The 27,714-nt window shown below is 39.0% G+C and overlaps 2 protein-coding genes across 10 annotated transcripts in view; one reads left to right on the top strand and one right to left on the bottom strand.

Moving 5' to 3' along the window:
• The window catches only part of SRGAP3 (SLIT-ROBO Rho GTPase activating protein 3), a 369,413-nt gene that overhangs the window by 14,902 nt on the left and 326,797 nt on the right, over nt 1–27,714 (top strand). The window lies entirely within an intron of this gene.
• On the bottom strand, nt 407–27,505 carry THUMPD3 (THUMP domain containing 3). 9 transcript variants are annotated; one of them, XM_059663449.1, is made up of 10 exons: nt 27,366–27,505; nt 25,582–25,870; nt 23,698–23,775; nt 16,296–16,769; nt 13,586–13,716; nt 10,780–10,849; nt 9,374–9,489; nt 7,343–7,453; nt 3,981–4,104; nt 407–1,315 (listed from the first exon to the last, which is right to left on the bottom strand). In XM_059663449.1, exons 2-10 carry the CDS (start codon nt 25,834–25,836, stop codon nt 1,154–1,156), a joined length of 1,521 nt encoding a protein of 506 aa, XP_059519432.1. In that variant the 5' UTR covers nt 25,837–25,870; nt 27,366–27,505; the 3' UTR covers nt 407–1,153. The 9 variants fall into 9 exon arrangements, 7 of the variants coding, with proteins under 7 accessions (XP_059519432.1, XP_059519431.1, XP_059519433.1 ...); XM_059663448.1 differs by having other exon boundaries at nt 27,383–27,471; XM_059663450.1 differs by lacking the exon at nt 27,366–27,505 and adding an exon at nt 27,177–27,332.

Genomic DNA, 27,714 nt, shown 5'->3' with positions numbered 1-27,714 from the left:
AGAGGTGAAAAGTTGTTTTATGATGATCCCATAATGCAACAACATTATGATGATGGCACTCATTCTCAAGTGTGAGGTAGTATATCAGAGAAAACCAGACTAGGAATGTTGGCTGTGCTACTAATTTGAACTTTGTTCTTTCAAGTACTATCCTTTTATTCTAAATGTAAGACATCAAAAGTATTATTAGTACTATTATATTACTAATATGACATTGGAAATCTAACTACAAAATAAACTCTGAATACTGTAAAGAATTCCACATAAAATCTCAAGTACTCTGACCCAGGGAAACACTGTTTCCACAAGGACTTAATAGTGTTGAGGTAGTTTCACTTTCTACTCTTTTTGCAGCTGGAAAAGCATCTAAATATGAATAGTGACCCAAGAGAAAACAACAAGGAACTCAGGCGAAGTTTTTAATTCAAAGATAAATCAGTCCTTTTAAGAAACCAAAAATATTTTGACAGGTTTATGTCTGACTTTCAAAAGCAATACCACTTTTGTGTACTGAAAAATAAAATCTTTAAATTTGACTTGTTGGTCCCATTCTTCATCTACTAATGTATTTGCTACTATTTACAAATAAAAATGTATCTTTGTAATTCCTTTGCTAAATCCTAGTCCTCTATGTATTAACCTGAATAACATGCATATTTTAATTTTTAAGGCAGATGGTAAACTTTTCAATAGGTCTTGTTAGATTTTATCTCACCATGGGGCAAACACTTTCACAAAGTGTAATAATTCCTTTTTTAAGGTTGATGTAAAGAGAACTTGAGCAACTAAATAGCAAAAGTACATAGGTAGTATCTATGTTGCCTAAGATGCTATGATTATGTTCTCTGCTTTTCCATTTGGCCAGGGTGGCTACAGTGGACAACAGGAACTGGTACAAAGCCTGAAAATAAAATGTAAACCCAAATCTCAAGTGCATTTTAGGAAAAGTACCAATTGCCCAGCTACCTCTTCACAGCAGCTGCAAAGGAAGAAATGTTCTTCTCTCATAAGACGTTACATTCACACCTGCTAACCTGGGTGAAGAGCTTTAGACCAACTTAAACAGCAAACTATTTTTGTTAATACTAAATACTATTTTTCTCTTAAAGCAAGAAAATTCTGGCATTTCCAGTGTCAGGAAGCACAAATACTATTAATCATTCTTTGCACTTAGAAGTTCCTCTTTATCTTGTCCTGAAGGATGAACAAAAGCTTGAGGTGTACGGTTCAGAAGGTAAACTGCAGCATGAAGACCACCTATGTTCACCCAGACAGTGTGCACTTTCCGCCATACATGTTCCATTCCAGATAATGCCTGTGTACACACAAAAGGCATAAAAGTAATTAGCTTCAATGACTTGCCTGCTTCTAGACCAGGGGTGGGGAACCCTTTTTTTTTTTTTTTTGCCAAGGGCATTTGGGTATTTCTATCATTTGCAGTCCATACAAAATTATCGACTTTAAAATTAGCCCGCTATATTTGGTCGAACACTTAACTCACTACCAAATGATTTTGTGGGCCTGTTCTAGACCAACCAGGAATTTTAGGTGCCAATAAGAAACATTAGGGAAAGGGAACACAAATCCTGCTCAAAGTAATACAGTGGTGCCTTGACTTATGAGTGTCCCAACTAACAATACAAGCCGTCTCTCAGCCGATTTTTTGCTTTGAGTTGCGAGCTAAAATTCGGGTTACGAGCCAGCTTCAGATACCCCACCGCTAGTTGGTGCAGCGAATGTCACAGTGAATGCCACAACATCAGCCCAGCATCACGTGTCTCACTCGTTCACTTTAAGCGGTTAGCTCTTAGTTGAAGCATCAGTGTTGTGCTCGCATTTGTGCTTGCAGTTATTTTGCAAAACTTAGTTTTTTCAACCATGGATCTGAAGAAAGTAAGTGCGAAGGGCAGTGCTGAGAAGAAGCGGATGATGTACATTGAATTAAAGAAAGAAATTATCAAAAAACATGACCAAGGTATGCGTGTAATCGACTTGGCGAAGCAGTACGAGCGTAGCACTTCTACGATCTGCACCATACTGAAGCAGAAGGAGTCAATACAGGCTACAACTCCAGCCATGGGCGTTAAAATAATTTCTAAACAGCGGACATCTATAAATGAAAATATGGAGAAGCTGCTAATGGTGTGGTTAATGGAGAAGCAGCTCGCAGGAGATACCGTGACAAAGGCTATAATCTGCGAGAAGGCACGAGCTATTTACGCCGATTTGCTGCAGCAGACCCCAGGCACTTCAATGGACGAGGCATCGGGCGAGCCGTTTAAAGCCAGTCGGGGCTGGTTCGAAAACTTTAAAAAGAGAACCGGCATTCACTCTGTTGTCAGACATGGTGAGGCAGCGAGCGCGGATATAACGGCAGGCGAGGATTACCTCAAAACGTTTGCTGAAATTATAGCAGCAGAAGGATACATCCCCCAGCAAGTCTTCAACTGTGACGAGACAGGACTCTACTGGAAGAAGATGCCAAGGAGAACTTATATAACGGCAGAAGAGAAGAGGATGCCAGGCCACAAACCCATGAAGGATAGGCTAACCCTCGCACTATGTGCCAATGCAAGCGGTGACTGCAAGATTAAGCCGCTGCTCGTTTATCATTCGGAAAACCCCAGAGCCTTTAAGTCACATAAGATTCTGAAAGAAAAACTGCAGGTTATGTGGAGGGCAAACCTGAGGGCGTGGGTCACCAGGCAGATCTTTGTGGAGTGGGTGAATTTGGTCTTTGGTCCTGACGTTAAGAAATATCTCCAGGAAAATAACCTACCCCTGCAAGCTCTTCTTGTCCTGGACAGTACACCTGCTCACTCACCTAACCTTGAAGATGACATCCTCGAAGAGTTCAAGTTTATAAAGGTTCTTTACCTTCCACCTAACACCGCCCCTATCCTGCAGCCAATGGACCAGCAGGTGATTTCTAATTTCAAGAAGCTCTTCACGAAGCACCTGTTTCGCCACTGCTTTGAGGTGACGGAGAGCACAAACCTCACCCTTCGAGAGTTCTGGAAGGACCACTATAACATCGTGATATGCCTCAGAATTATCGATATGGCCTGGCAGGGTGTTACAAAGAGGACCTTGACTTCTGCATGGAAGAACCTGTGGCCTGAGGTAGTGTCTGAAACGGATTTTGAAAGACTCGAACCCGAAGTGGCAGTGGTGGAGGAGATTGTATCCCTCGGCAAGTCCATGGGCCTGGACATGGATGAAGGTGACATCAACGAGCTAATTGAGGAGCACTCCAAGGAACTGACAACGCAGGAGCTAAAGGAGCTACAGACACAGCAGCACACGGAGGTTATGCAGCAAATAGATGACACAGAGGAGGAGGTTATCTCTATAAGTGAGATAGAGGAAATGTTGGGAATGTGGGAGAAACTTTCAGACTTTATTCAAAAGAAACACCCAGAAAAAATTGCAACTGGGCGTGCGATGGAGCTATTTAATGACACTTGCCTAACTCATTTCAGAAATATTCTGAAAGGGAGGATGAAACAGATCTCATCGGACAGGTTTTTATCAAAAACTCCTGTAGATGAAAGTGATGAAAGCATGGCGAAAAGGGCAAAAATCAGCAAATAAGATTCAGTTATTCAGTTCAGCCTTTTTCCTCCAACTCCATCAGCATCTTTAAGTTGTTTGATCTCCAAGGTAAATGCTGTACATTAAACTTAATAAAACAAGTGTATTGTACTACATTCTATTGTTCAGTATTGTGTTTTTATACAATATTCGTTAGTTTTAAACACATTTTTCTTATTTAAAAACATTTAACAAAACAATTGCAGTGTTTTTTGGGTGTCCGGAACGGATTAATGGCATTTCAATCCATTGTAATGGTGAAAATTGATTTGACATATGAGTAATTTGAGTTACGAGCTCCGTCATGGAACGAATTAAACTCGTAAGTCAAGGCACCACTGTATTCCCGGGTCTTCAAGCTGAGTCTTTGAGTTACTGCACTATACCTTTGTAAAGCATTTCTTGTCCTGAGTAAGTAGTGCAGCTCGGCCTGTCCCTGGTTTACAGATACGGCTCATCTCCCATAGGCAAGCTGGGTAAAGGTTCCAGTTTCTTTTCTTGGAGCCCATCCTATAACAGAAGATCCAGTGTGTCAAACATGCAAAAAAATAACTAAGACTGAGAAGTTATTAAAAACTCATTGCAGCCCTAGCTTGTTTGGCTCAGTGGGTAGAGCATCAGCCTGCAGACTGAAGAGTACTGGGTTCGATTCCAGTCAAAGGCATGTACTGGTTGCGGCTTGATCTCTGGCCCTGGTCAGGGCGCATGTGGGAGGAACCAATCAATGTGTCTCTCTAATCCAATGGTTCTCAACCTTCCTAATGCCGCAACCCTTTAATACAGTTCCTCATGGTGTGGTGACCCCCAATTTCATAGTTACAAACTGAACATAATTAAAGCATAGTGATTAATCACAAAAACAATATGTAATTATATATGTGTTTTCCGGTGGTCTTAGGTGACCCCTGTGAAAGGATTGTTCGACCCTCAAATGGGTCGCGACCCACAGGTTGAGAACCGCTGGTTTAATCCATGTTTCTGTCCCCCTCCTTTTCACTCAAAAAAATCAATGGAAAAATATCCTTGGGTGAGAATTAACGGGAAAACTCATTGCAGTAAGATCCTGAGGTATGAAAAACAGTTGCCATTTAGAAGCTAGAGCATTATATGTCAATGAAATGAGCAATCAGCCCTAAAGTTGCATAGAATTTTGAATCAGATAAATCAGTTTACAGAAAAGAACTTTGAGAACTGTAAGTATATAAACTGTCCTCAATGAGCATGAGCAGTCAAATTGTAGGAACCAAATCAGTGATTAAAAATAATTTATATTGAGAAATAGAACCAAGTTTTCCTCAACCTTTTTGAATTATGTAATTCAACAATGGTCTAAAAAGAGGATGAACTTGCTGTGATGGTCAGGATTAAAATATAATACATTCCTCAGTTTTCAGAAGAAAAAACGGGTGAATCCAATAAACTATATAATAAAAAGCTAATATGCAAATTGTGCTGGCCAACTAACTGTAGCCCCACCCCCCTGGTCAGTTCCACCCCCAATCACCCCCACCCCACCCCAATCGCCCCTGGCCTCACCCCACTCTCCCACCCCTGTCCCAATTGGGCGGGCCGTCTGGACCCCACCTGTGCTTGAATAGTCTTGTTATAATCCTTAAGTGAAAATTGCTTTGCTGATAGTCTGCTAAAAGGAATGAAAGATTTTTACATAAACTCAGAAACAGGTTTAGAAGACACATGGGTACTAGTATAACAAGTGAAGGTAAAACTCACATTTTAAAAAACTAAGTCCCAGAGAAACCAAGATGGCGGCATAGGTAAACACCGGAAATTGCTGCCTCGCACAACCACTTCAAAAATACAACTAAAAGACGGAACGGACATCACCCAGAACCACAGGAAGGCTGGCTGAGTGGGAATTCTACAACTATAAGGAAAGAGAAAAGCATACCGAGACTCAGAGGAGGTGCGGAGCGGAAGTAAAATACAAAGGTGCGGAGGTGCATGTGGAGCGGGCTGGCGGCTGAGGGCGCAGTTGTCTTTTTCAATCGGGAGGTAGTCTCAGGCTCTGAGCTCCATTTTCAGGCCAGTCTCTGGGGACCCAGACTAAAACGGGAGAAGTGGGACTATCTGGCATCCGTCAGAACTTGAGGGCAGCTTTCTCTCCGAGGTACTTGCAGCAATTGCTGGGACACTGAGAAGCAGAGCCTCTGAGGACAGGGCTGAGAGCAGCCATAACTGCTCGCTTGGCCCGCCCTGTTGATCCCCTGGGTCCTGCCCCGCCCAAGCCCTGCACAGAGGCATTTGCTGGATAGCCTCAGGCAGAGGCTAGATTAGCACCTCCCTAGAGATCAGGACAGAAGTTCTCCCACTGCAGACACAGCTGATTCTCACAGCCAGTTGGCCTGGAGGTCAAATCCCCCTCAGTGTTACCTACAACAATCAAGGCTTAACTACAACAAGACTGTGCACAAAGACCACTAGGGGGTGTACCAAGAAAGCATAAAAAATGCGGAGACAAAGAAACAGGACACAAATGAAATGGAGGAAAGCAAACTGCTGAATATAGAGTTCAAAACCACACTTTTAAGGTGTTTCAAGAACTGTCTAGAAGCCGCCGATAAATTTAGTAAGACCCTCGAAAAGACTGGTAAGACCACCGATAAACGTAGTGAGACCCTCAAGAAATCTAATGAGACCCTCGATGTTGTGATAAAGGACCAATTAGAAATTAAGCATACACTGACTGAAATAAAGAAATTATACAGACTCCCAACAGCAGACCAGAGGAGCGCAAGAATCAAGTCAAAGATTTGAAACGCGAAGAAGCAAAAAACAACCAACCGGAAAAGCAAAATGAAAAAAGAATCCAAAAATACGAAGATAGTGTAAGGAGCCTCTGGGACAGCTTCAAGTGTACCAACATCCGAATTATAGGGGTGCCAGAAGAAGAGAGAGAGCAAGATACTATAAACCTCTTTGAAGAAATAATGACAGAAAACTTCCCCTACCTGGTGAAAGAAATAGACTTCCAAGTCCAGGAAGCGCAGAGAACCCCAAACAAAAGGAATCCAAAGAGGACCACACCAAGACACATCATAATTAAAATGCCAAGGGCAAAAGACAAAGAGAGAATCTTAAAAGCAGCAAGAGAAAAAAAGTCAGTTACCTACAAGGGAGTACCCATACGACTGTCAGCTGATTTCTCAACAGAAACTTTGCAGGCCAGGAGGGAGTGGCAAGAAATATTCAAAGTGATGAATGCCAAAAACCTACAACTAAGATTACTTTATCCAGCAAAGCTATCATTCAGAATTGAAGGTCAGAGAAAGAGCTTCAGAGATAAGAAAAAGCTAAAGGAGTTCATCACCACCAAACCAATATTATATGAAATGCTGAAAGGTATCCTTTAAGAAGAGGAAGAAGAAGAAAAAGGTAAAGATACAAATTATGAACAACAAACATGCATCTATGAACAAGTGAATCTAAACGTCAAGTGAATAAATAATCTGATGAACAGAATGAACTGGTGATTATAATAGAATCAGGCACATAGAAAGGGAATGGACTGACTATTCTTGGGGGGAAAAGGGTGTGAGGGATGTGGGAAGAGACTGGACAAAAATCGTGCACCTATGGATGAGGACAGTGGGTGGGGAGTGAGGGCGGAGGATGGGGTGGGAACTGGGAGGAGGGGAGCTATGGGTGGGGGGGGAAAGAGGAACAAATGCAATAATCTGAACAATAAAGATTTAATTAAAAAAACCCAAAAAACAAACCCAAGTCCCACCTTTTTCCAAATGGCATGTCCGTTACAATAATGTCCACAGAACCAGTTCTTAATGGCAGATTGCAGATATCCCACTGAATAGCATCTATGGGCAAGCCCCAGGACAATTTGCTGTGGGGACAAAGGAAAGGTGCTTCAACATACTCTGAAAAGACTGCTATAAAGTACAAAATACTAAAATATCAATTGATATTGACAATATCAAAAATTTTAAAGTAGAATGTAGAAAGAAAGTATATGTTCATAAGATAAAACCAAATTTATAAAAATGAGCAAGTGATTTAGAATTGTTAGATTGGTGTGCAAAAGATTACATCTGCTTCACTTACGATTTAAGAGAAAGGATTAAGGGGAAAAACAAGATTGCAACACAATGTAATAGACAACTGAAAACTTGCAACAGTAAATTATGTAACTGATGATGTAAAACATTGATAAAATAGACATTGGATCAATGCTAAAGAGGAAAAAAAAGTGAGGTGACATATCTGAAGGATAAAGTTTGATAAATCTACATAGTAATAACAGGAGACCTAAAAGCAGATATGTAAAATTAGTGAATATATAGGTACTTTAAGATTAAGAAACAAGTATTTGTATCATATTATTAAATAAGAAGCAAAGAAAGGTAAGATTAAAAAAAAGAGAGGACAGGGCCTGGCCGGGTAGTTGAATTGGTTCAGGGGTGGGGAAACTTTCTGCCAAGGGCCATTTGAATATTTATAACATCATTAGCTTAATATAATTCACTTAATATAAATTTACGTTGCTATGAAAAAAGTTCCCAGGTTTATTGAATTTCGAGTCCTATCTTCGGTTGCCTCGGCAGGGCCGGACCAAATATTTTTCAGGTCACTGGCTGGATTTTCCCCGCCCCTGGGTGAGAGCATCATCCCAATATGCCAAGGTTGTGGGTTTTTTGATCCCCATTCAGGGCACATACAACAGTCAACCAATGAATGCATAAATAAGTGGGACAACAAATTGATGTTTCTCTCTATCCCCCTCCCTCTTGGTCATATATTAATATAGATGACAAAAGGTAATAAATAATAGCATGATTTCAATCCCATTAAGGCAAAGCTACTGGTTTAAGAAATAAAATACAACAGGAAAACAAAATATGAGCATAAATGAAGGGTTATACTATTGATATATAATAAAGAATTTAAGAAAAATGATATAATGGGTGGGTGAGAAACACATTGAAAAAAAGCTTTACAATCAAAAGCACCAATAATTGCAACAAAATAAAAAAAATATATTAAAAATCTAGGTAAGAAGCCTAGCTGGTGTGGTTCAAAGGCTGAACATCAACCCAGGAAATAAGAGGTTGCTGGTTTGATTCCTGGTCAGATCACATGCCCAGGTTGATGGCTCAATCCCCAGTAGGGGGTGTGCAGGAGGCAGCCAATCAATGATGTTCCTCTCATTATCAATGTTTCAATCTCTCTATCCCTCTCCCTTCCTGTAATAATCAATAAAAACATTTTTAAAAAATCCAGGCAAGAAATAGTACAGATAGAACAGAGAAAAAGTGAAGGTATAGAGGGTCCAAAAAACAAGAAAATGTTCAGAAAATAGAAAAATAAGCATCAACCAATGAATGCATAAGTGGAACAACAAATTGACATTTCTCTCCCTCTTTAAAATCAACAAACAATTGTTTAAAATTTAAATGGAGTCTCGATATGTTTATTTTGATTAAATCATGCCATAATACACTGGGGGTATTATTCATATAAAGTCAATACCTAAGTCTAAGAGATGCTATAGAAACTTTAAAGTTTACCCTTTTTTGCCCTGGCTGTTGTGACTCAGTTGTTGGGAGCACTGACCTGTATAGGTTGTGGGTTTGATTCCCAGTCAAGGCACATAACTCGATAGTAAGTTTGATCCCCCTTTGAAGCACGTACAGAAAGCAATCCCTCGATGTTCTCTCGCACATCAATGTTTTTTTCCCCCTTTCCCCCCCTTCGCCTCTAAAAATCAGTAAGTGTATCCTCGGGTGAGGATTGAAAAAAAATTTACCCTTCTTTAATTTGGCTCTTGGTCAGTAAAGATGAGATGTTATTTGCTGCTCTATTCACAGCCAATGGATTATTATCACCAGCAATATGGAAGCAGTTAGACCATTCAGTAGCCCCCTAAAAGACAAGAGTATATATTGAAACAGAAGTCACAAACTGCAAAAAATGATTAAAGAAAAAAATCATTTCAATTGTTAACAAATAAGATATCCAATCCAATAGTCCAGTGCTTTTCTAAAGTGGCAAAACACTGCATGTTGTCAACTTTGCTATACCCCCTGTTTGAAATGCCCTCATTCTTTCTCTGCTTGCTGAACTAATCTTTCAAGACCTAACCATGTGCATAAACCCTAACTCTCCAAGCTGCTTCATTTGCTCCTCCCCAGAGCACTTTGTACATGTCTGTCACTGCACTGTGCTATTTTAAATTATTTCTATGCCTGTCTGACTCTCAACAAATCTGAGAACTCAAATCTAGTATTTTATTCACTCCCTCACGCAGCAGTATCTGGCACACTATAGTAGGCATTACAGACCTTAAATACAAATGTAGTTTGAAAGAACAACCAAATCAAACTAACCTATATCCTTTTGTGATTATAAGATTTTGCATAATCTGATATATTGGAATATTTGAGAATTTCAAAATACAATGTAATCTCCATTGTATATAGGCTTTTGAATAATAACTACCATATCCTTGAAAGGATTTTGCAACTTGAGGTAAAAAACATGTCAGCACAATGTAAATACCTAGCTGCTACATATTTGTGGAATAAGGTGGCATACTCCCCTAGGCCTCAACAATGTTTATGCAGATTAACAGGTTTCTGACATGAAGGCAGGGAAAGTTCTGCCCTCTGTTTAGGGATGAGTAACAAACACCTCTTTCTTTATAAATGGTAATATCCCCTCATCCATGAACACAGTGCTTCATAGCTTTTTCTTTTGCCCAGACACTTGAGGGTGATGTAGAGGGGTAATGTACAGGGGATGTAAAAGAGACCTAGAGTTTGATGAAAGACTTTCAGGTGATTCTGATTTCCCAACATTCATTTTTTTCTTCAATACCTATTTAGATTTCTAGTCTCTAAAAGAGAGGGGTTTTGTAATACTTCCAAGTTTTAAGGGGAGTACTCTAAATCAAGTATTTTATACTTTGGTGAATAAATCTATATATATAACTTGTCAATTCCTTTGTCAATTTCATTCATTTTGATCATATATCAGCTTAGGTTTTTCTACATTTACATTCTCATATCTACCCTTACATGAAAGTGCTTCAAGCTTTTTATATTTTTTTGGAGGAAAAGGGGCCTTTGATTTCATTATGTCTAATATGCTCATTGGTTCTAGAACATTCTGAATGTAACTTTTGCTTATTAAAAGCTAAAGAAAAGTTATTACCTCTATTGGTATTGCCCCTGTTCCACACATCGGATCAACTATTATATCAGAAGGTTGAGGAGCACAGAGCCTAGAGAAAAGAAAACAACCTATGTGAAGAGACTTCAGCCAACAGCTGAAGCTTCCACAGTGACTATTTCTAAAGCTATAAAATCAAGGACCTATTACATTAGCATGAAGAAACACCAATCAATATTCATTTAAAAAATCAATCTGTAATTACATGTTGACTCTATATCTTAGCGGTTAAAAAAAAAAAAAAAAGCATTACATATAACTAAAGTATCCTTTTACTATTATCCAAAATCCCATTTCATTACAGATGAAACTTAGTCTCTAGATCTTTTAATATACATGTATGCCTTTAGAAAACACGTTATTTTGCATATAAACCTGTAGTGGTACATTATAAAAAACAATCCCAAACATGTTTCAAATAGAATTGGAAATTAGACATTCAGTATTCCTTTCCTTATAAATTTTAAAGATAATTTTGCTATAAAAATATTTGCTTTACTATGAGTACTTAGTACAGTTAATTCCTCACTTGATGTCATTGATAGGTTCTGCAACTTTAAGTGAAATGACATATAAAAAAACCAATTTTATCACAGGCTAATGGATATAAACGAGTTAAGTTCCACCATCTCTGGCATCTCATCAATGCTATAAGAAATAATGTTATTTGAGGACCTGCTATATTTGCTAGGCTTGGATTTAACTCTTTGCATGCATCATCTCATTTAATCCTTTTAATAATCCTATGAGCTAGGTCGCTATTACTATTCTAATTTTACCGATAAACTGATGCAAAACTTGTCCATAGACACAAAACTAATAGGTGACAGAGTTAGGATTAGAAACATTACTGTTAGTGGCTTAAATGTTACCCCCTCTCTGAAGCACCCCCTCCTCAGACAGTTCATTAGGTTTCTCCTTTTGTCCTGCTAATTTTTCCACATTCTATTATGCTATTTTTACATGTAAGGTTATTATTTACCTCCCTCTCAAGACTTGAGATTCTTGGGGATAACACTGGATTCTTGTTTTATTTTTATTTATTTTTTTAAAATATATTTTATTGATTTTTTACAGAGAGGAAGGGAGAGAGAGAGTTAGAAACATCGATCAGCTGCCTCCTGCACATCTCCTACTGGGGATGTGCCCACAACCCAGGTACATGCCCTTGACTGGAATCGAACCTGGGACCTTTCAGTCCGCAGGCCGACACTCTATCCACTAAGCCAAACTGGTTTCGGCAGGATTCTTGGTTTTAATACCTTTCCAGCTCTACCTCCCTGTTCCTGCCCCTCTACACATGGCAACAGAATCATTAGCAACCCTGTTCACAGTAAGCAACCCTGTACTCCCAGCCATTGCTGCCAGGGTCTGGGTGACACTTGACCAAGACTATGTCAAACGGATTCTCTCTTCCAAGAATTTAGAATAAAGAACTAGAAGCCCTAGGCCAGCGGTTCTTAACCTGTGGGTCGCCACCTCTTTGGCGGTCGAACAACCCCTTCAAAGGGGTCACCTAAGACCATCCTGCATATCAGATATTTACATTACGATTCATAACAGTAGCAACATTACAGTTATGAAGTAGCAACGAAAATAATTTTATGATTGGGGGTCACCACAACATGAGGAACTGTATTAAAGAGCCAGAAGGTTGAGAACCACTGCCCTAGGCAACAGGGATTTGGTCATTTGAAAATGGGAATACATAACTGTGGATGACGGGCAGCCATTTACACACATGAGCAGAGAAGAGCACACAAACCCTTGGGAGAGACAAAAGTTACTGACTAGGTAGTTTTTCAAGATCTGGTTCCTACTCTTCTTGAAACATGGCTTTCAGTTTTTCTGTGGATTCCCCAAGACTTCTCAGTATTTTTCCAATAAATCCCCTTCTCACACCAACAACACTTTTTAAAATCTTAAACTAGCTTACTTAGGTTTCCAATCATTGCACCCAAAATAACTATTCATGTCCCTGGCTCCTACACCACCACCATGCCTGGCAGTAGATGTTTGTTAAATAAATAAAGACTTAATCAAATGTCCCCAGTTTTCTATTATTATCATCGAATTGATAGGTTCTAACTGTGTTTGAACTGTGACTCCATGGATGAGCAGGTAAAAGAGGGCTGCCAGGATATGCCATATAACAGGTATTTTGCATATGTTTCTGCATTTACTCCTCACTACTAATCCTTGAAGATTCACAGCAAACCTATTTTTCACTCTAAAAAATAGAAACCTAGAGAAGACAACCTGTTTAAGTGGTGGAAAGAAGCACCTATTATAAAAGGGAACAGGGAAAAGAAGCAAGGAAGCTGGGTCTTACATTTGGGAAAGTGGAAAATTCCAGGATGATTCCTAGGTTGCAGTGATTATAAAATTTAAAAATATAAGTAAAAGCTCTCTGTTCATTTACACATTAGACATTTTTTAAAAATCTCTGCTTTCATCTGCTTCACTGGCAGAAATGAAACACAGTAAAATTTTCTCTATTTCCCAACATACAGTATATTCTTTCTAAACAATGCGGCAATGCCAGTCAAGAGGTAGATGAAAACTATCTTCCCATTTTAAAATCAATAAAACTGATATAGTAATTAAGTGATATTTTCAGGATCATAAAGAATCAACACTGGACACAAGGGAAACAGATCATCAGCTTTTTACCCTATTCTTTATCCACTAAATCCCCACACAGTAACTCACAAGAAATTAAAGTATTTTGAAGGGAAACCTGAAACCAAATTGCCACTTTAAGCTAGATGGTAACCCATTCTCTTACCGCAGCATTCCATAAGCAAGAGTAGATCTTAGAGTTGTAGGTCCAAAATGTGTGATATTTCTTCGGTGGAGACTCTCTTCTGTCAATGCGATGCCCACAATGACTTCATTATCATGGATATTCAAAAGCACCTAAAATAAAGCAAGATAAAATAAAATAGTTTTAGAATTGTTCAAACTGCACTTATTACTATGATTTTTAAATTTCAGAATTTATTAAATTTTTTACTTTATTATTGAGGTATACTTTACATAAAGTACACAAATCTTAAGTATGCAACGCAGTGAATTTAACTGCCACTCAGATAAAGATATACAGTATTTCCAGCACACCAGAATGCTCCTTTGCCCTTCCCAGTAATTATTAATCTGACTACTTCTACTATATATTAGTTTTATCTTGTTTTGAACTTCATATAAATGAAATCATATAATATATATATAACTTTTAAATTTTAACATCTATTTTATTCTTTTCAATTCCTGTATTTGTAAGCTGGTTATAATCATGTCCCCTTCATTTTTATAATATAAACATATTTTGAATGTCTATGGGTTTCTTAATACACATTTAAAAAAATTTTTTTGGATTGATTTCGGAGAGGAAAGGAGAGGGAGAGAGATAGAAACATGAATGATAAGAGAGAATCATCGATCGGCTGCTTCCTGCACGCCCCCTACTGGGGATCGAGCCCACAACCCAGGCATGTGCCCTGACTGGGAATCAAACTGTGACCTCCTGGTTCATAGGGTGATGCTCAACCACTGAGTCACACAGGTCGAGCCTTAATATACATTTTTAAAATTTTAACTTTTTTTTAAAATATATTTTATTGATTTTTTACAGAGAGGAAGGGAGAGGGATAGAGAGTTAGAAACATCAATGAGAGAGAAACATCGATCAGCTGCCTCCTGCACACCCCCCCACTGGGGATATGCCCGCAACCAAGGTACATGCCCTTGACCAGAATCGAACATGGGACCCTACAGTCCCCAGGCCAACGCTCTATCCACTGAGCCAAACCAGTTAGGGCTAAAATTTTAACTTTTAAGTAATTGTTAATACATCTGCTTTATCACCTATTATTTTCTAACTTAATGTTTTTTAAAATTTGACTCAATGTCTGTGAAAAGTTTTCTGTCCTATAGTTTTTCTAATATAATTAAATGTAAACTATTAAAACAAAAATAAAATGTCTCATCATGATCTTAGCAGCAGCAGCTGTCACTTATCTAGCCATATGCAAGCCAGTGTTCTACACACTTTATATTTATTATCTCATTTCATATTCACACACTGAGCTAGATACTATATTCTACTTTTTTTAGATGAGAAAACTGAGGCACAAAGATGTCAGCTTATTTGCCCAAAGTCATAGTGCTTGTAAATTAGGATCTGAACCCAGGTAGTATGGCTCTAGTATCTGTCCTCTGAGCCTCCTTGCTAACTTTTGGACATTAGTATTCTAGTTAGCCTCTTTATATTTATGAGGAAAAAAAGGAATGGGGAGTTATTGTTCTGATTTGATATGTAATATAATAAAAGTTACAGAGAGAATAAGTAGCTTGCCCCAGATTCAAGTGTCCCAAAAGCAACAGAAAATGACTTTTTGGTAAAAACATCAGCTGCTAGGGACCTTTTAAGCTGTTAGAGATTTAAAAACAATTTAGTATGGTTCACATGTGAATCACCCATGTAATAGATTGAGACTAGGGAGGGTAAGCATATTAAAATGAGGTATCTGGGTTTGAGAATCTAGCAGAATTTAAGCAAGAGGAGGGCTGGCTCTAGGATGAGTATTAACAATGATATCCTGATTTTAGGAGATCCGGGGTTTGTTTTAAAAATGTACTCCAGCTGGGCCATTGTCCCATGCACCAAGAGGTCGCTGGTTCGGATTGAGGGCACAATCCTCAGTAGGGGGCGTGCAGGAGGCAGCCAATCAATGTTTCTCTATCATCAATGTTTCTCTTTCCCTCTCCCCTACTCTCTCTCTAAAAGAAATAATCAATTGATCCCCAGAATATGTTGTCAGTTTGGCTGAAATAAACTCTTATAAAAATTCTCTAGCCCTGGCCAGTGTGGCTCAGTTGGTGGAGCATCGTCCTGTACACCAAAAGGCGGCAGGTTCAATTCCTGGAAGGGCACATACCCAAGTTGTGGGTTTGATCCCTGGTAGGGGCTTGTGCAGCAGCAACTGCTTGATGTTTCTTTGTCCTTCTTTCCCTTTCTCTCCCTTCCTCTCTCTAGAATCAATAAAGAAAAAATATATTAAAAATTTTTTTCCTCTAAAACAAAGGTACTCTAGTTGAATTTTATAATCTGAAAGTCCATGTAATGTTGTACAAAGTACTAGATTAGAAATTAGAAAACTCAAATCTTAATAGTTCTCATCTATTAAGCACATAGTATATATCAGGTATTACACCAAACACTTAAAATGTATTATCTCATTTAACCTTCAGGACACACTTAGAAGTATATACTACTACTGGCTCTATTTGAAAACAGACTCAGAGAGAATATTTTTTCCAGTTATACAGTACAAAATCTAAATTTGGATTATATCAGTCTCCATAGCCCATGCTCTTATTAGCCACACACTATTAGCTCTGTGGCCTGTTTAATTATCCATAGATTAAGTTAGCCTGAAAATTCTACAAATCTATAATGGCATTCTTGAATCATCACAATCAGAGCCTGTACCTACCTCCACATCAAAGTTGGTCATGTCAGCCTTCCACTTAAAATAATCTTGAACAGCACCTCCAAAATCTCTTGCAGCCTCATTTGAGGAAAAGCAATGTTTCTCTCCTGCCCTGTTGCATGTGACTCTAAACTTTAGCACTTCGGGTTCAGTGTCTTCTTTTGAGCTCTCATCATTCTCATTTTTGCAAGATGCCAAAATATCACCTACTAATGTTGATATCTCTTCTTTGATGGCTGGCTTTTCATAGTAGTCTAAAATATGTGAATCTAAGGCATTATTAGACAACTCTTTTTTAACATCTCTCTCATCTCCTTTGTCTCCTCCATTATCGATCTTCTCTTTACTTAAATTCTGATTTAACTTTTTGCGCTTTGTTTTTTTTTTCTTGAAACTGGTGTTAATTTTCCATACTTTTAAAGGGTCTGACCATGGAAGCTTCCCAGCCAATTCTTCAAAATCCTTTAGGACTTTTTCCTAGATGGGACAGAGAATAAAATCCATTCATTTTTCACCACTTTAATTAGACAAATAAACTCCACTTTGCCTACAGACGACATTAATCATTATGTTAAGGGTGGTAGGAGTGCAAAACAAGAGTCAATAAAATAATGGTTGTAATTGAGGAAATAAAAATCTCATTGAAAATTACAATATATACAAATTAAATCACTAAAGAAGAATACAAGACAGAACAATAGATCAGAAGATGAGCTTCAAGATTAAAATGTAAGCAATAAGAAACTATTAACAGTGGTTACCTCCAGAGATGGGAAGTGGGTGGATGAAAGAAAAGGAGGGCAACTTACCTCATTCTCACTGATTACCTTTTAAATTTTGTGCTGTGTATACATACTAACTTTTTTTTGTTAATCCTCACCTGAGGATATTTTTCCCATTGATTTTTAGAGAGTGGAAGGAAGGAGGGAGGGAGGGAGAGAGGGAGAGAGAAACATTGATGTGAGAGAGACACATCCATTGGGTGCCTCCCACACTCGCCCCTGACCAGGGCTGGGGATCAAACCTGTAACCCAAGTACATGCCCTTGACCGGGAATTGAAATTGAGACCCTTCCATGCGAGGGCTGATGCTCCAACCACCAAGACACACCAGCCAGGACCATATTAACTATTTTTCAAAAGAAAAAAATTTTGAGCAGTTAAAAATTTATCTATCCAATTTCTAAATAGTATCTAAATTCATCCTTTAAAAAAGGAAATCTAGTGGCCTTGTTTCGGCAAGGCTTAAAGAAAAAAAAAAAAAGGGAAATCTGATTGTGCCCCTCCCTTGTTTAGAGTCTGTCAATAGCTTCCCAATGCACATTAAAAAAATCGAAATTCTTTAAGAAGCCCAACATAATCTCACTCCTGCCTACTTCTCATACATCACTTCAGGATCATTCTCTCCCTCACTTCCTCTGCTTGGAAATTATTTGGTTCACATCGTCTCTGCACTGCTGGCTTACTTCTCATTATCTAATAGCAATTTAAAAGGCATTTCCTCTAAGAGACCTGCTCTACTAATATTAGTCCTCTCAAGTCTTCTCTTTCATTTTATTTTCTTTACAGAGCTTAGCATTATCTAAAGTTACTAGGTTTATATATTGTTCACTGTGAGAGTGAACCAGCGCTCTTTTCCATCAAAGAAAGGAGCTCGCTGCCATTTTGATATGACCGTCATATTCTCAGGGGGCTGCCACCTTATGTTCCGCCTTACCCCTCCCCTTCCTCTGGATTAGCCAATTGCACAATAATGGGAACCCGAGCTCTGAGCCCTGACCAATCAAGTCAGAGTTCAGAGTGAAAGGCAGGGCAGACCCGCGTCAGGAAATAAAACCCCGAAGGGACTTCCCATTCCTGTGCTTTGCCCAGGATTTCCAGCTGGGAACAGCACCCTTCTGCAGGAGCAAATCTGCCTTGCCCATCCAGTTTCGAGTGTTTGACTCATTCCTGCCACATCATTGAGAGCATTTTTAACATTTATCAACAAAGTTCCTCCCAGAATTAAGTGCAGGGTGGGAAGGACTTTACCTGTCTTGACCATTGCTATAAGCCACACTCGTAGAAAAGTGCTTGATATACAAAAGGTATTCAATCAATCCATAGCTGTTGGATAACGTGATTAAATGTTAAAATGGGTGGTACAGAGCTGTCCAATTCAGCAGCCATCAGTCACATGTAGCCAATATTTAAATGATTTAAAAAATTTAAAATTCAGTCACATTAGCCACATTTCACACACTGGTGGCCAGTGGCTATCATGCTGGACAGCATAGACACAGAACATTGCCATTACAAAGCTACTGCAGAGTGCTGGTAGACAGTACATGTCATTGAAGATCAAAGCAGAACGAAATTAATCCTGGCTGATGGAACTAAAACTTGAAATGGAAGTGAGTGAAGGCTTTGATACTACTAGAAACCTGATAAAATAATGGTAAATTTCAGGTTTGGCAGATCTAATTTCATTTACAAATAATTTTCCTATAAAGGGCATCTAGGTTTAACATGGTGGAGTAACACTGGTACAGTCCCTTTCTTTCTTCAGAAACCATTATAAAAGAAAAAACAACAGAAATACCAACTCTATCTTAATAGAATCTGCATGATATTCATAACCTTGAACCATAACATGGGAATTCTAACGTAAGAATTCCCAAGTGCAGTGAAGGTCAAACAGGTGCAGGAAGACACAGAGCAGTGGTTCTCAACCTTCTGGCTCTTTAAATACAGTTCCTCATGTTGTGACCCAACCATAAAATTACTTTCGTTGCTACTTCATAACTGTAATTTTGCTACTGTTATGAATCGTAACGTAAATATCTGATATGCAGGATGGTCTTAGGCGAACCCTGTGAAAGGGTCGTTCTACTGCCAAATGGGTCGCGACCCACAGGTTGAGAACCACTCACATAGAGGAAGAATGCCTATAGATCTCAGATAAAGTGTAGACCAGTCTGCATAGTTGCAGCAAATAAACTCTTCTTGGGAACAGCAGGGAAGAAGTATGTGCACTGGGCTCCGTTTGTACCAAGAAGCAAGGGAAAGAAATGGAGACTGAACAAGGAACCTCACAGACAAGTTCTATTTGCTGAAAGCAGTCCATTGGTAAGGAAGAATTGGGAACAGTACTCTATATAGTAAATAACCCCGAAGGTGCTAATCTCTTTAGGCTAGGAAGAAGTAATAGTTAAAAGAACTAATTTAGCCCTAACTGGTTTGGCTCAGTGGATAGAGTGTCGGCCTGCGGACCAAAAGGTCCCAGGTTCGATTCCGATCAAGGGCATGTACCTTGGTTGTGGACACATCCCCAGTAGGAGGTGTGCAGGAAACAGCTGATCGATGTTTCTCTCTCATTGATGTTTCTAACTCTCTGTCCCTCTCCCTTCCTCTCTGTAAAAAACCAATAAAATATATTACAAAAAAGAACTAATTTAATGGTGTGGAAATTATATCTCATCAGGCCAATGCAGCTCAGTGGTTGGGCATCGACCTATGAACCAGGAGGTCACAATTCGATTCCTGGTCAGGGCACATGCCCGGGTTGTAGGCTCAGTTTCCAGCAGGCAGTGTGCAGGAGGCAGCCGATCAATTATTCTCTCTCATCATTGATGTTCCTATCTCTCACTCCCTCTCCCTTCCTCTCTGAAATATATGTATATATTTTTAAAAAATTATCTCAGTAAAGCTATTTTTTTAAAAAAGAAGAGAACTCATTCACCCACAGCCCTTTGTCAGAAGGAACTTCAAAGCAAACCAGAGGGATTTCTTGCTGACCTGGTGTTAACAGTTTCTGGCTTCTCCCAGGAGAACCTCCTCTAAATAGCAGGTCAAAGAGAAACTCCCTCATTCAAAGATGAGCAATTATCAATGCTATCAGCACAAGATTTACAGGGACATAAAAGGAAAAAGGAGGAAAGGAACAGAAAAACAAATAGAGTAAAACAAAAAAACAACTGACCAGAAAGACAATGCCAAAGAGCAGTTGAAAGCTATAACCAAACATATGGACATGGCATCAAAAAATGTAATGAGGCTATACCTTTGAAAAAATAAGAGCTCAAGGCAGAGATAGACAAGCAGAACGAGGGGGTGAGCCACCAGAAGAAGAAACAGGAGCTTGTAGCGTTCAAAGAAAAATAATTCACAGATGCTAGCCTTTAAAAAAAAAAAGATTCATGACATCATCTGAATACTTAAAAATACCAATTAAAATGCTTAAACTAACAGGCTTTTTATAAGACAAGGAAAGTATAATGCTACAAAGAATAAAATTGATGGTCAACAGAATAAAAGCTGGAAGCAAATGTTTAAAAGCAATGTTTTACTGGGGCATGTTGCAACTAAAGTCTACAAAGTGAAGGGCTTAACAGTTTTTCATGGTCACACACAACAGAAGTTGCCCATGCACAGATCTGAAAATCTACTTTAATACTTCATCTTCTTTTGGGACTTCACCAGCAACCTCTTTTGTAGTTACTTACAAAACAACCCCGAAAAGCTGGCTCACGTAGAACCATTACATGATATCAGATTTACCACCAATTAGAGATCAAAAACACCAAAATAATACAAACTCCAAGATGGAAAAAAAACGCAGGAATTAAGAGAATACAGTCAAACCTCGTTTCTCGAACATCTCTCATCTCTAACAATTCGGCTCTCGACTAAGTTGTTCTCAGAAAAAAATGTCTCCACTGTCGACCAAAACTTCAGTTTTCGACCTAACAACCCTTTCATGTGGATACCTCAGCATGACAAAAAGTCTTGCAAGCAATCCTTTTGTTGCTGGCGATTAGCACAATTTTAAAACATAAAGAGGACATCAAGAGTGCTAATGTTGCTAAGGGTGTGAAAGTGCTCACAAAACAGCAATCTCAGGCAATTGAATAGGTAGAAAAACTGTTGTTGATTAGATAAAGGAAAGGCAGTTAGCCAGTGATAGCATTTTGGAGGCAATGATATATGAAAAATTCCTTTAAGGCTAGTAGGAGGTGGTTTGATAAATTTAAGAAGTGTTTATTTATAAGATTAAACAGTACATTAGGCCTGTACTGAATATAAGAAAGGTTGAAACAGAGAATCATTTTGGGGTCTGGAACAGATTAATTCAATTTACATTATTTCTAATGGGAAAAAATGATTCCGTTTTCAAACAAATTGCTTCTTGAACAGCCTTCTGGAATTAATTAAGTTCGAGAAACGAGGTTCCACTGTCTTAATAGTACCCACCAAGTTAGAAACAAGAATTAAAATTTTTAAAACTTCCAGTTTTTTAAATGCCTGCTAACATTTATTTGTGGCTATTAACATTTTGAAATACTCCGTGGCAAAAATGTTTAGTAGCCTGCCTATCATTTACTAGTTTCACAGATAACGATTCAGTTGGCAATGACTATCAGAAGTCTGAAGTGATATAATACTAGTGTTGAAAGTACATTTTTGGTTATTACAACTTTTATCTATTTTCACTCTGAATTCTTTTAGGTCTGGTTTTAATTTTTTCTAGGCTGTGGGTTCATACCACTTTGTTTTTGTATGTGTATTTTTTTTTTTTTTTTAATTCTCACCCCAGGATATGTTTTTTATTGATTTTTAGAGAGAGAGAGGAAGGGAGAGAGAAAGAGAGAAACATCAATGTGAGAGAAACGTTCTATCAGTTGCCTCCCACCCTGACCAGGAATCAAACCTGCTATCTTTTGGTGTATGGGATGATGCTCAAATTAACTGAGCCACCAGGCCAGGGCTGACTGGTTTTTGAATGATATTTTGGAAATCAACCTGTTGCCAATAAATAAAAATTAGAGAATTAAGCACCATATGATAGTTTTTAAAAACAGGTTATTTCTCATATAGGCAATAAAACTAATAGAAAAAAGTTTTCAAGCATTTGGTTCTGGAAACCTGACCAAAAAGCAATGTGGAAAAATACTAAAGCCTTACCGAGATCTATTTTCAACCTTCAGCTTAGGCAGTCTCTCAATATTTACAAATCAGATGCTAAATACAAGTTGGAGACAAAGCTGTTGTCCTAACAACTGAAGGATTATTGGGATAGTACTTTGGCTTTATTTCAAAAACTAAACTTAGAGAAAAAAAATCCAGGCAAAAGCACAATGGTGAGAGAAAGTGTTATTTGTAGATGATACAAACTGTCACTTGCTCTTTGGCTCACAGGTGGGAAGCAATTCTATTTGAAATCATATATATTAGCAAAGCTAATCTTTTGTAACAAAGTAAAAAAAAGAAAAAGAAAGTGAAACAATTTATTTCTTTTAAATTTTGATGTTTCCAATATTAATTTTTTAAAAATATATTTTATTGATTTTTCACAGAGAGGAAGGGAGATAGAGAGTTAGAAACATCAATGAGAGAGAAACATCGATCAGCTGCCTCCTGCACATCTCCTACTAGGGAAGTGCCCACAACTAAGGTACATGCCCTTGACCGGAATCGAACCTGGGACCTTTGAGTCCTCAGGCCGACGCTCTATCCACTGAGCCAAACCAGTTTCGACTCCAATATTAATTTTTTTTTAAATATATTTTATTGATTTTCCACAGAGAGGAAGGGAGAGAGACAGAGAGCCAGAAACATCGATGAGAGAGAAACATCAATCAGCTGCCTCCTGCACATCTCCCACTGGGGATATGCACGCAACCAAGGCACACGCCCCCAACCGGAACCGAACCCGGGACCCCTCAGTCCGCAGGCCGACGCTCTATCCACTGAGCCAAACCGGTTTCGGCTCCAATATTAATTTTTATATTTTCTTATTCTTTCATCTTTTTAAAAAATAAGGTATAATTGACACACATTTTAGTTTCAGGTGTACAATATTTGTAGATATTGAGAAATGATCATCATAGTAAGTCTAGTTAACACCTGCCACCATACATAGTTATAAAAAATTTTTTCCTGTGATGAGAACTTTTAAGATCTACTCTCTTAGCAACTTGGAAATATACTATATAACAGTATTAACTATAGTTGCCATGTTTTTAACTGCATCCCAATTACTTTATTCCTAGAATTTTGTACCTTTTGACCTCCTCCACTCATTTTGCCCACTCTCCACCTCCTCCAATACTGATTTTTAGAAACAACTTTTGGGCCCTGGCCAAACAGCTAAGTTGGTTAGAATGCCATCCCAATTCGCCTAGATTGAGGGTTTGATCCCCAGTCAGGGTAAATACAAGAATCAACCAATGAGTCTTCCTCAAATCAATAAACAACTTTTGGGATGGACTGTCAACAAATCTCTGAATTTTCTTGTAAAAACTTTCCCAGTATTCTATATGATAAAAACAGCAGTAATGCTAAAGGATAGAACATGAAACGTAGAAATAATCTTTTGGGGGATGATGGCTGAAAATCAGCTACCATGTTTGGTTGGGATAGCTCACCTTTGTTTCTTTGAACTGGAAATCTTTAAGCTCCTGAACAACCACAAATAAATTATCAACTGATCTCAGACGATGAACCTGGTGAGGAAAATAATGTTAGAAACAAATTTCTGAGAAAGCATTTGAATCACACAAACTATTGACATTTAAATATAAAAATTATGTACGAAGACTTTAAAGCACCTAATAGAGCAATCCCTTCTCATCTGTGGTTTCAGTTATGTGTGGTCAACCACTGTCCGAAAATATTACATGGAAAATTCTAGAAATAAAGGATTCTTGAGTTTTAAATTGCACACTGTTCTGAGTAGCTTGATGAAATCTCATGCTGTCCCATCTAAAAAATGAATCATCCCCTTTGTCCAGTGTATCCAGAGTGTATACGCTAACCACCCATTAGTCACTTAGTGCCATGTCATGGTATCATAGTGCTTGTGTTCAAGTATCCATTATTTTACTTAAGAATGGCCCAAAAGTGTTAGAGTGGTGATGCTAGCAATTTGAATATGCCCAAGAGAAGCAGTAAAGTGTTTCCTTTAAGTGAAAAGGTGAAAGTTCCTGACTGAATAAGGAAAGAAAAAAACTGTATGCTGAGGTTGCTAAGATATATGGCAAAAATCAATCTTATATCCATGAAATCACCTAATTCATAAATTAAACTTTGTCATAAGTATGAATATATAGGAAAAAACATAGTATATATATAGGATTCTGGGGGTTTTGAAATGTCTCTCCATGGATTTGCGGGGGCGGGGGGGGGGTGTCTACTGTGCCTATAATTTGTATTTAAATTTTTTTCCATTTACCCAGTCTCCCATCTTTTTGGTTATCTAACATTTTCTATTCCTCTAGAGAAAAGGAAGGACAGATGAAAGAATAGAAGCTTAGTGTGTTATGTGAGCAACACAGGTTTGGGGGAGAAGGGAAATACAGACAGTCAAGAGAAGCTTTATCATATTTCCCTCATAGCTCTCTGGGGTACACTGTATATTGGGGTTAAGAGCATAGGGCTTGAGCACCAGCTCTATGATTACTAGCTGAGCAACCCTGGGCAGATTACGTATTACTAGGCCTAATGACTAATGAAGATAATCATGCCTATCTTCACAAAGCTATTGAGGTTATTAACTAAAATACTGAGTGGAAAATACCTGCTTACCAATTCATCCCACACATTTGGGGGTGTGGGATTTCTACTATATGCTAGACCAGGGGTGGGCAAACTTTTTGACTCGAGGGCCACAATGGGTTCTTAAACTGGACCGGAACAAAAGTATGGATGGAGTGTTTGTGTGAACTAATATAAATTCAAAGTAAACATCATTACATAAAAGGGTACGGTCTTTTTTTTTTTTAGTTTTATTCATTTCAAACGGGCCGAATTCGGCCCGTGGGCCATAGTTTGCCCACGGCTGTGCTAGACACTAACAGCTTGGGAGACTTAAAAAATAAAAATAAAAAAGGCAATCCCTGTCCTCATGTTGCTTAAGTGGTAATGAGATATAGCTTAGCTGTTTTATTCTAGTGGGATGGCAGTTTGCTGACCTTCACTTTTCACCTGCAGTGATTCCTAATTACTTTTGAACAAGTATTTTTTAATACAGATTAAAAAAAAAATCTCTCCTTTTATGCTTCACCCCCAAAATCTAAACCTCAGCTAGATGCTAAAGTAAATTCAAAGATGTATAGCAGATATCCAGAATTTCTTCAGGTACATGATATTCTCCTGGTGAATTCACCCTCAGGAAATATTAGTATCACTTCTAAAAATGTAACAAACCTACCAGTCTATCTTACAAATCAGTACCCAATACAAAATACAATAGGAAATACCCATAAAATGATCTATTTAGAAAAATATTTTAAATATTGCTTCATTCAAACCTGAGCCAGACTTTCCACTGAAATGTCAAAATATATCTTGCCCCGATCTTTGCTGATTTTGCATGATGATCTCAATTTCTCTCTCACTTCATCTGCAGCTACTTGCTCAAAACCAGTAGGTACAGTGGCTCCAATAGTGACTCGAAGATGCTCGGACTCACTTCTGGGGACACCTTCTGTCACGTGTATATATCTCTGGTTTTCATGAAGGTTCACATGCAAAAGTTGGTTAGTGGCTTCTTGAACATCAGACATGTTGGCAATGCTTCCAAAATTCTTGATACAGTCCCTTCAAAAGCAGTACAGAAAAGAAAAAAATAATCTCCAAACATTATCACCTCATATATCAACTATAAATAAAAACATCTATTTTGGAGGGCTAGAAGAACAAAGCAACACAACTGATATAGCCATATTCAGTCAACAATGCCTGAATCAGTATTCACTAAAGATAAAAGGGTTGAATAACATGGGCATAGATGTAAAATATATTATTAAATAAGCAATATAGATACTATGGGGGAAAAAGAAGAAAGACAAATAAAAGAATTTTCACAGCACACAATGTTTGGTTTGGGATCATCTATGTTGATAATAGCCACCTCAAAACTATAATAGTTAACACTCCAAAAACAGAGGCTACTAGAGCGCATTCAAATACATTTCTGCATCTTGGCCTTTTTTAGATAGCAGTTAAGAACATGGGAACTGGAATTTCAGACAGAGTTGACTTCTTGTCCTCACCATTCATAGGCTGAATGACATAAAACAAAAGTTTATTTTCCTATGCCTCAATTTCCTCATCTGCAAAATGGGAATTAAAGAATATCTTCCTCTAGAGTTGTTGGGAGACTTAATTGAGAATAGCATACTTACAGGCCCATAATTAAAACTTGCTAATAGGATATCTATCTTCCTCCTGTGAAGGAGATAGTGATTCATGCGTTTAAAAATGATAAACTGAACTTCACTGACTACACATATTTTAGTGTCTGTTACTGACCAGGCTCCGGAACCCATGACTGGGCATCAAGAGAGATCTGTGAAATATCTGAAATAATAAGCCAAATTCCCAGTACCTGAGCATGGGTGGGGTTGGGGTTAGAGAGGTGGGAAGTGGAGATCAATAGCTCTCACCAGATTTTTTAAGGTTTTGCAACCTAGAAGTAGGCACCGAGTACCTAGTGTCCTTGTTCCATAACCAGGGTCAAGCGACCGTCTCTAACACTAATAAAAGTTAATCCCTGCCCTTAATGAGCTCACAATCACTGTGAATAAGACCTCCAGCTTCCAAAGAAGGAGGCTAGCACGGCCAGTGGCGGCTCTGCGGTTGAGCGCCAACCTAAGAACCGGGAGGTCACGACATATGCCCTGGTTGCTGCTCGATCCACGATCCATCGTACAGGAGGCAGCTGATCAATGATTCTCTCCCTTTCTCTCTGAAATCAATAAAAAAAAATATTTTTTAAAAAAAGCTGATTGATTAAATAAATAAATAAGGAGACCCAAGTCCGTAGAAGGACATATCCTGCCCAAGGTCAGGGGGCCCATCAGTGGCTCGGGCTGGAATGAAAACGGCGTCTCCGGACACCCACCCGCTGGGCCCTCGTTCCAGGAATCGCGAGAGGCGGTCAAGGACAGGGAGAGACAGCGAGAAGGGCTCCACAATGACACCAGGCCGAAGTCCGGCGCGGCACCAACCCAAGGATCAAGACCCAGGCCGCCCCTCCCTCGCAAGGGTTAGCGATTTCACACCCAGCCACTCCCACCCGCCGCCCGTTTACCGGCCCGCAGCGCAGACCTTTCCGGCTCCGGCACGCCGCCGACTCAACGTGCTCGGTCATGCCGCCGGAAGCCGACTCTCGACCGCCCCGGAAGCGGAAGTCAGGCGGCGCTGGCACCGCGGCTCCGAGCGAGGGGCGGGCGCCGGCGCAAGGTTGTGGAAAGAGGCACATGCGCATAAAGGTCTGTGCCCGGTGGCGGCTAACACGGGGTGTTCCGTTCTTGCAATTGGGGACAGCACGGCCTGCCCGCTGAACCTGTAGAACTGCGGGCCGCGTCGCGTCACGTAATGGCTAGCATTTCTAGAGGGCTTATCCGTCCCAAGCATTGAGTAAGTGCTCCCAGCCGTCA

Source organism: Myotis daubentonii, chromosome 14 (genome assembly GCF_963259705.1).
Source record: "Myotis daubentonii chromosome 14, mMyoDau2.1, whole genome shotgun sequence".
NCBI lineage: Eukaryota > Metazoa > Chordata > Mammalia > Chiroptera > Vespertilionidae > Myotis > Myotis daubentonii.
This window is presented reverse-complemented; position numbering and strand designations above follow the sequence as displayed.

Bases quoted from the DNA above. Each gene is read 5' to 3' on its own strand.
- THUMPD3 (XM_059663449.1), bottom strand. From the start codon at position 25,836: ATGTCTGATGTTCAAGAAGCCACTAACCAACTTTTGCATGTGAACCTT. The intron at 16,770-23,697 runs GTGAGCTATCCC...TGTCCCATCTAG, and splicing joins TCCAGTTCAAAGAAACAAAG to GAAAAAGTCCTAAAGGATTT. The intron at 10,850-13,585 runs GTAAGAGAATGG...TCTTTTCTCTAG, and splicing joins CTTGCTTATGGAATGCTGCG to GCTCTGTGCTCCTCAACCTT.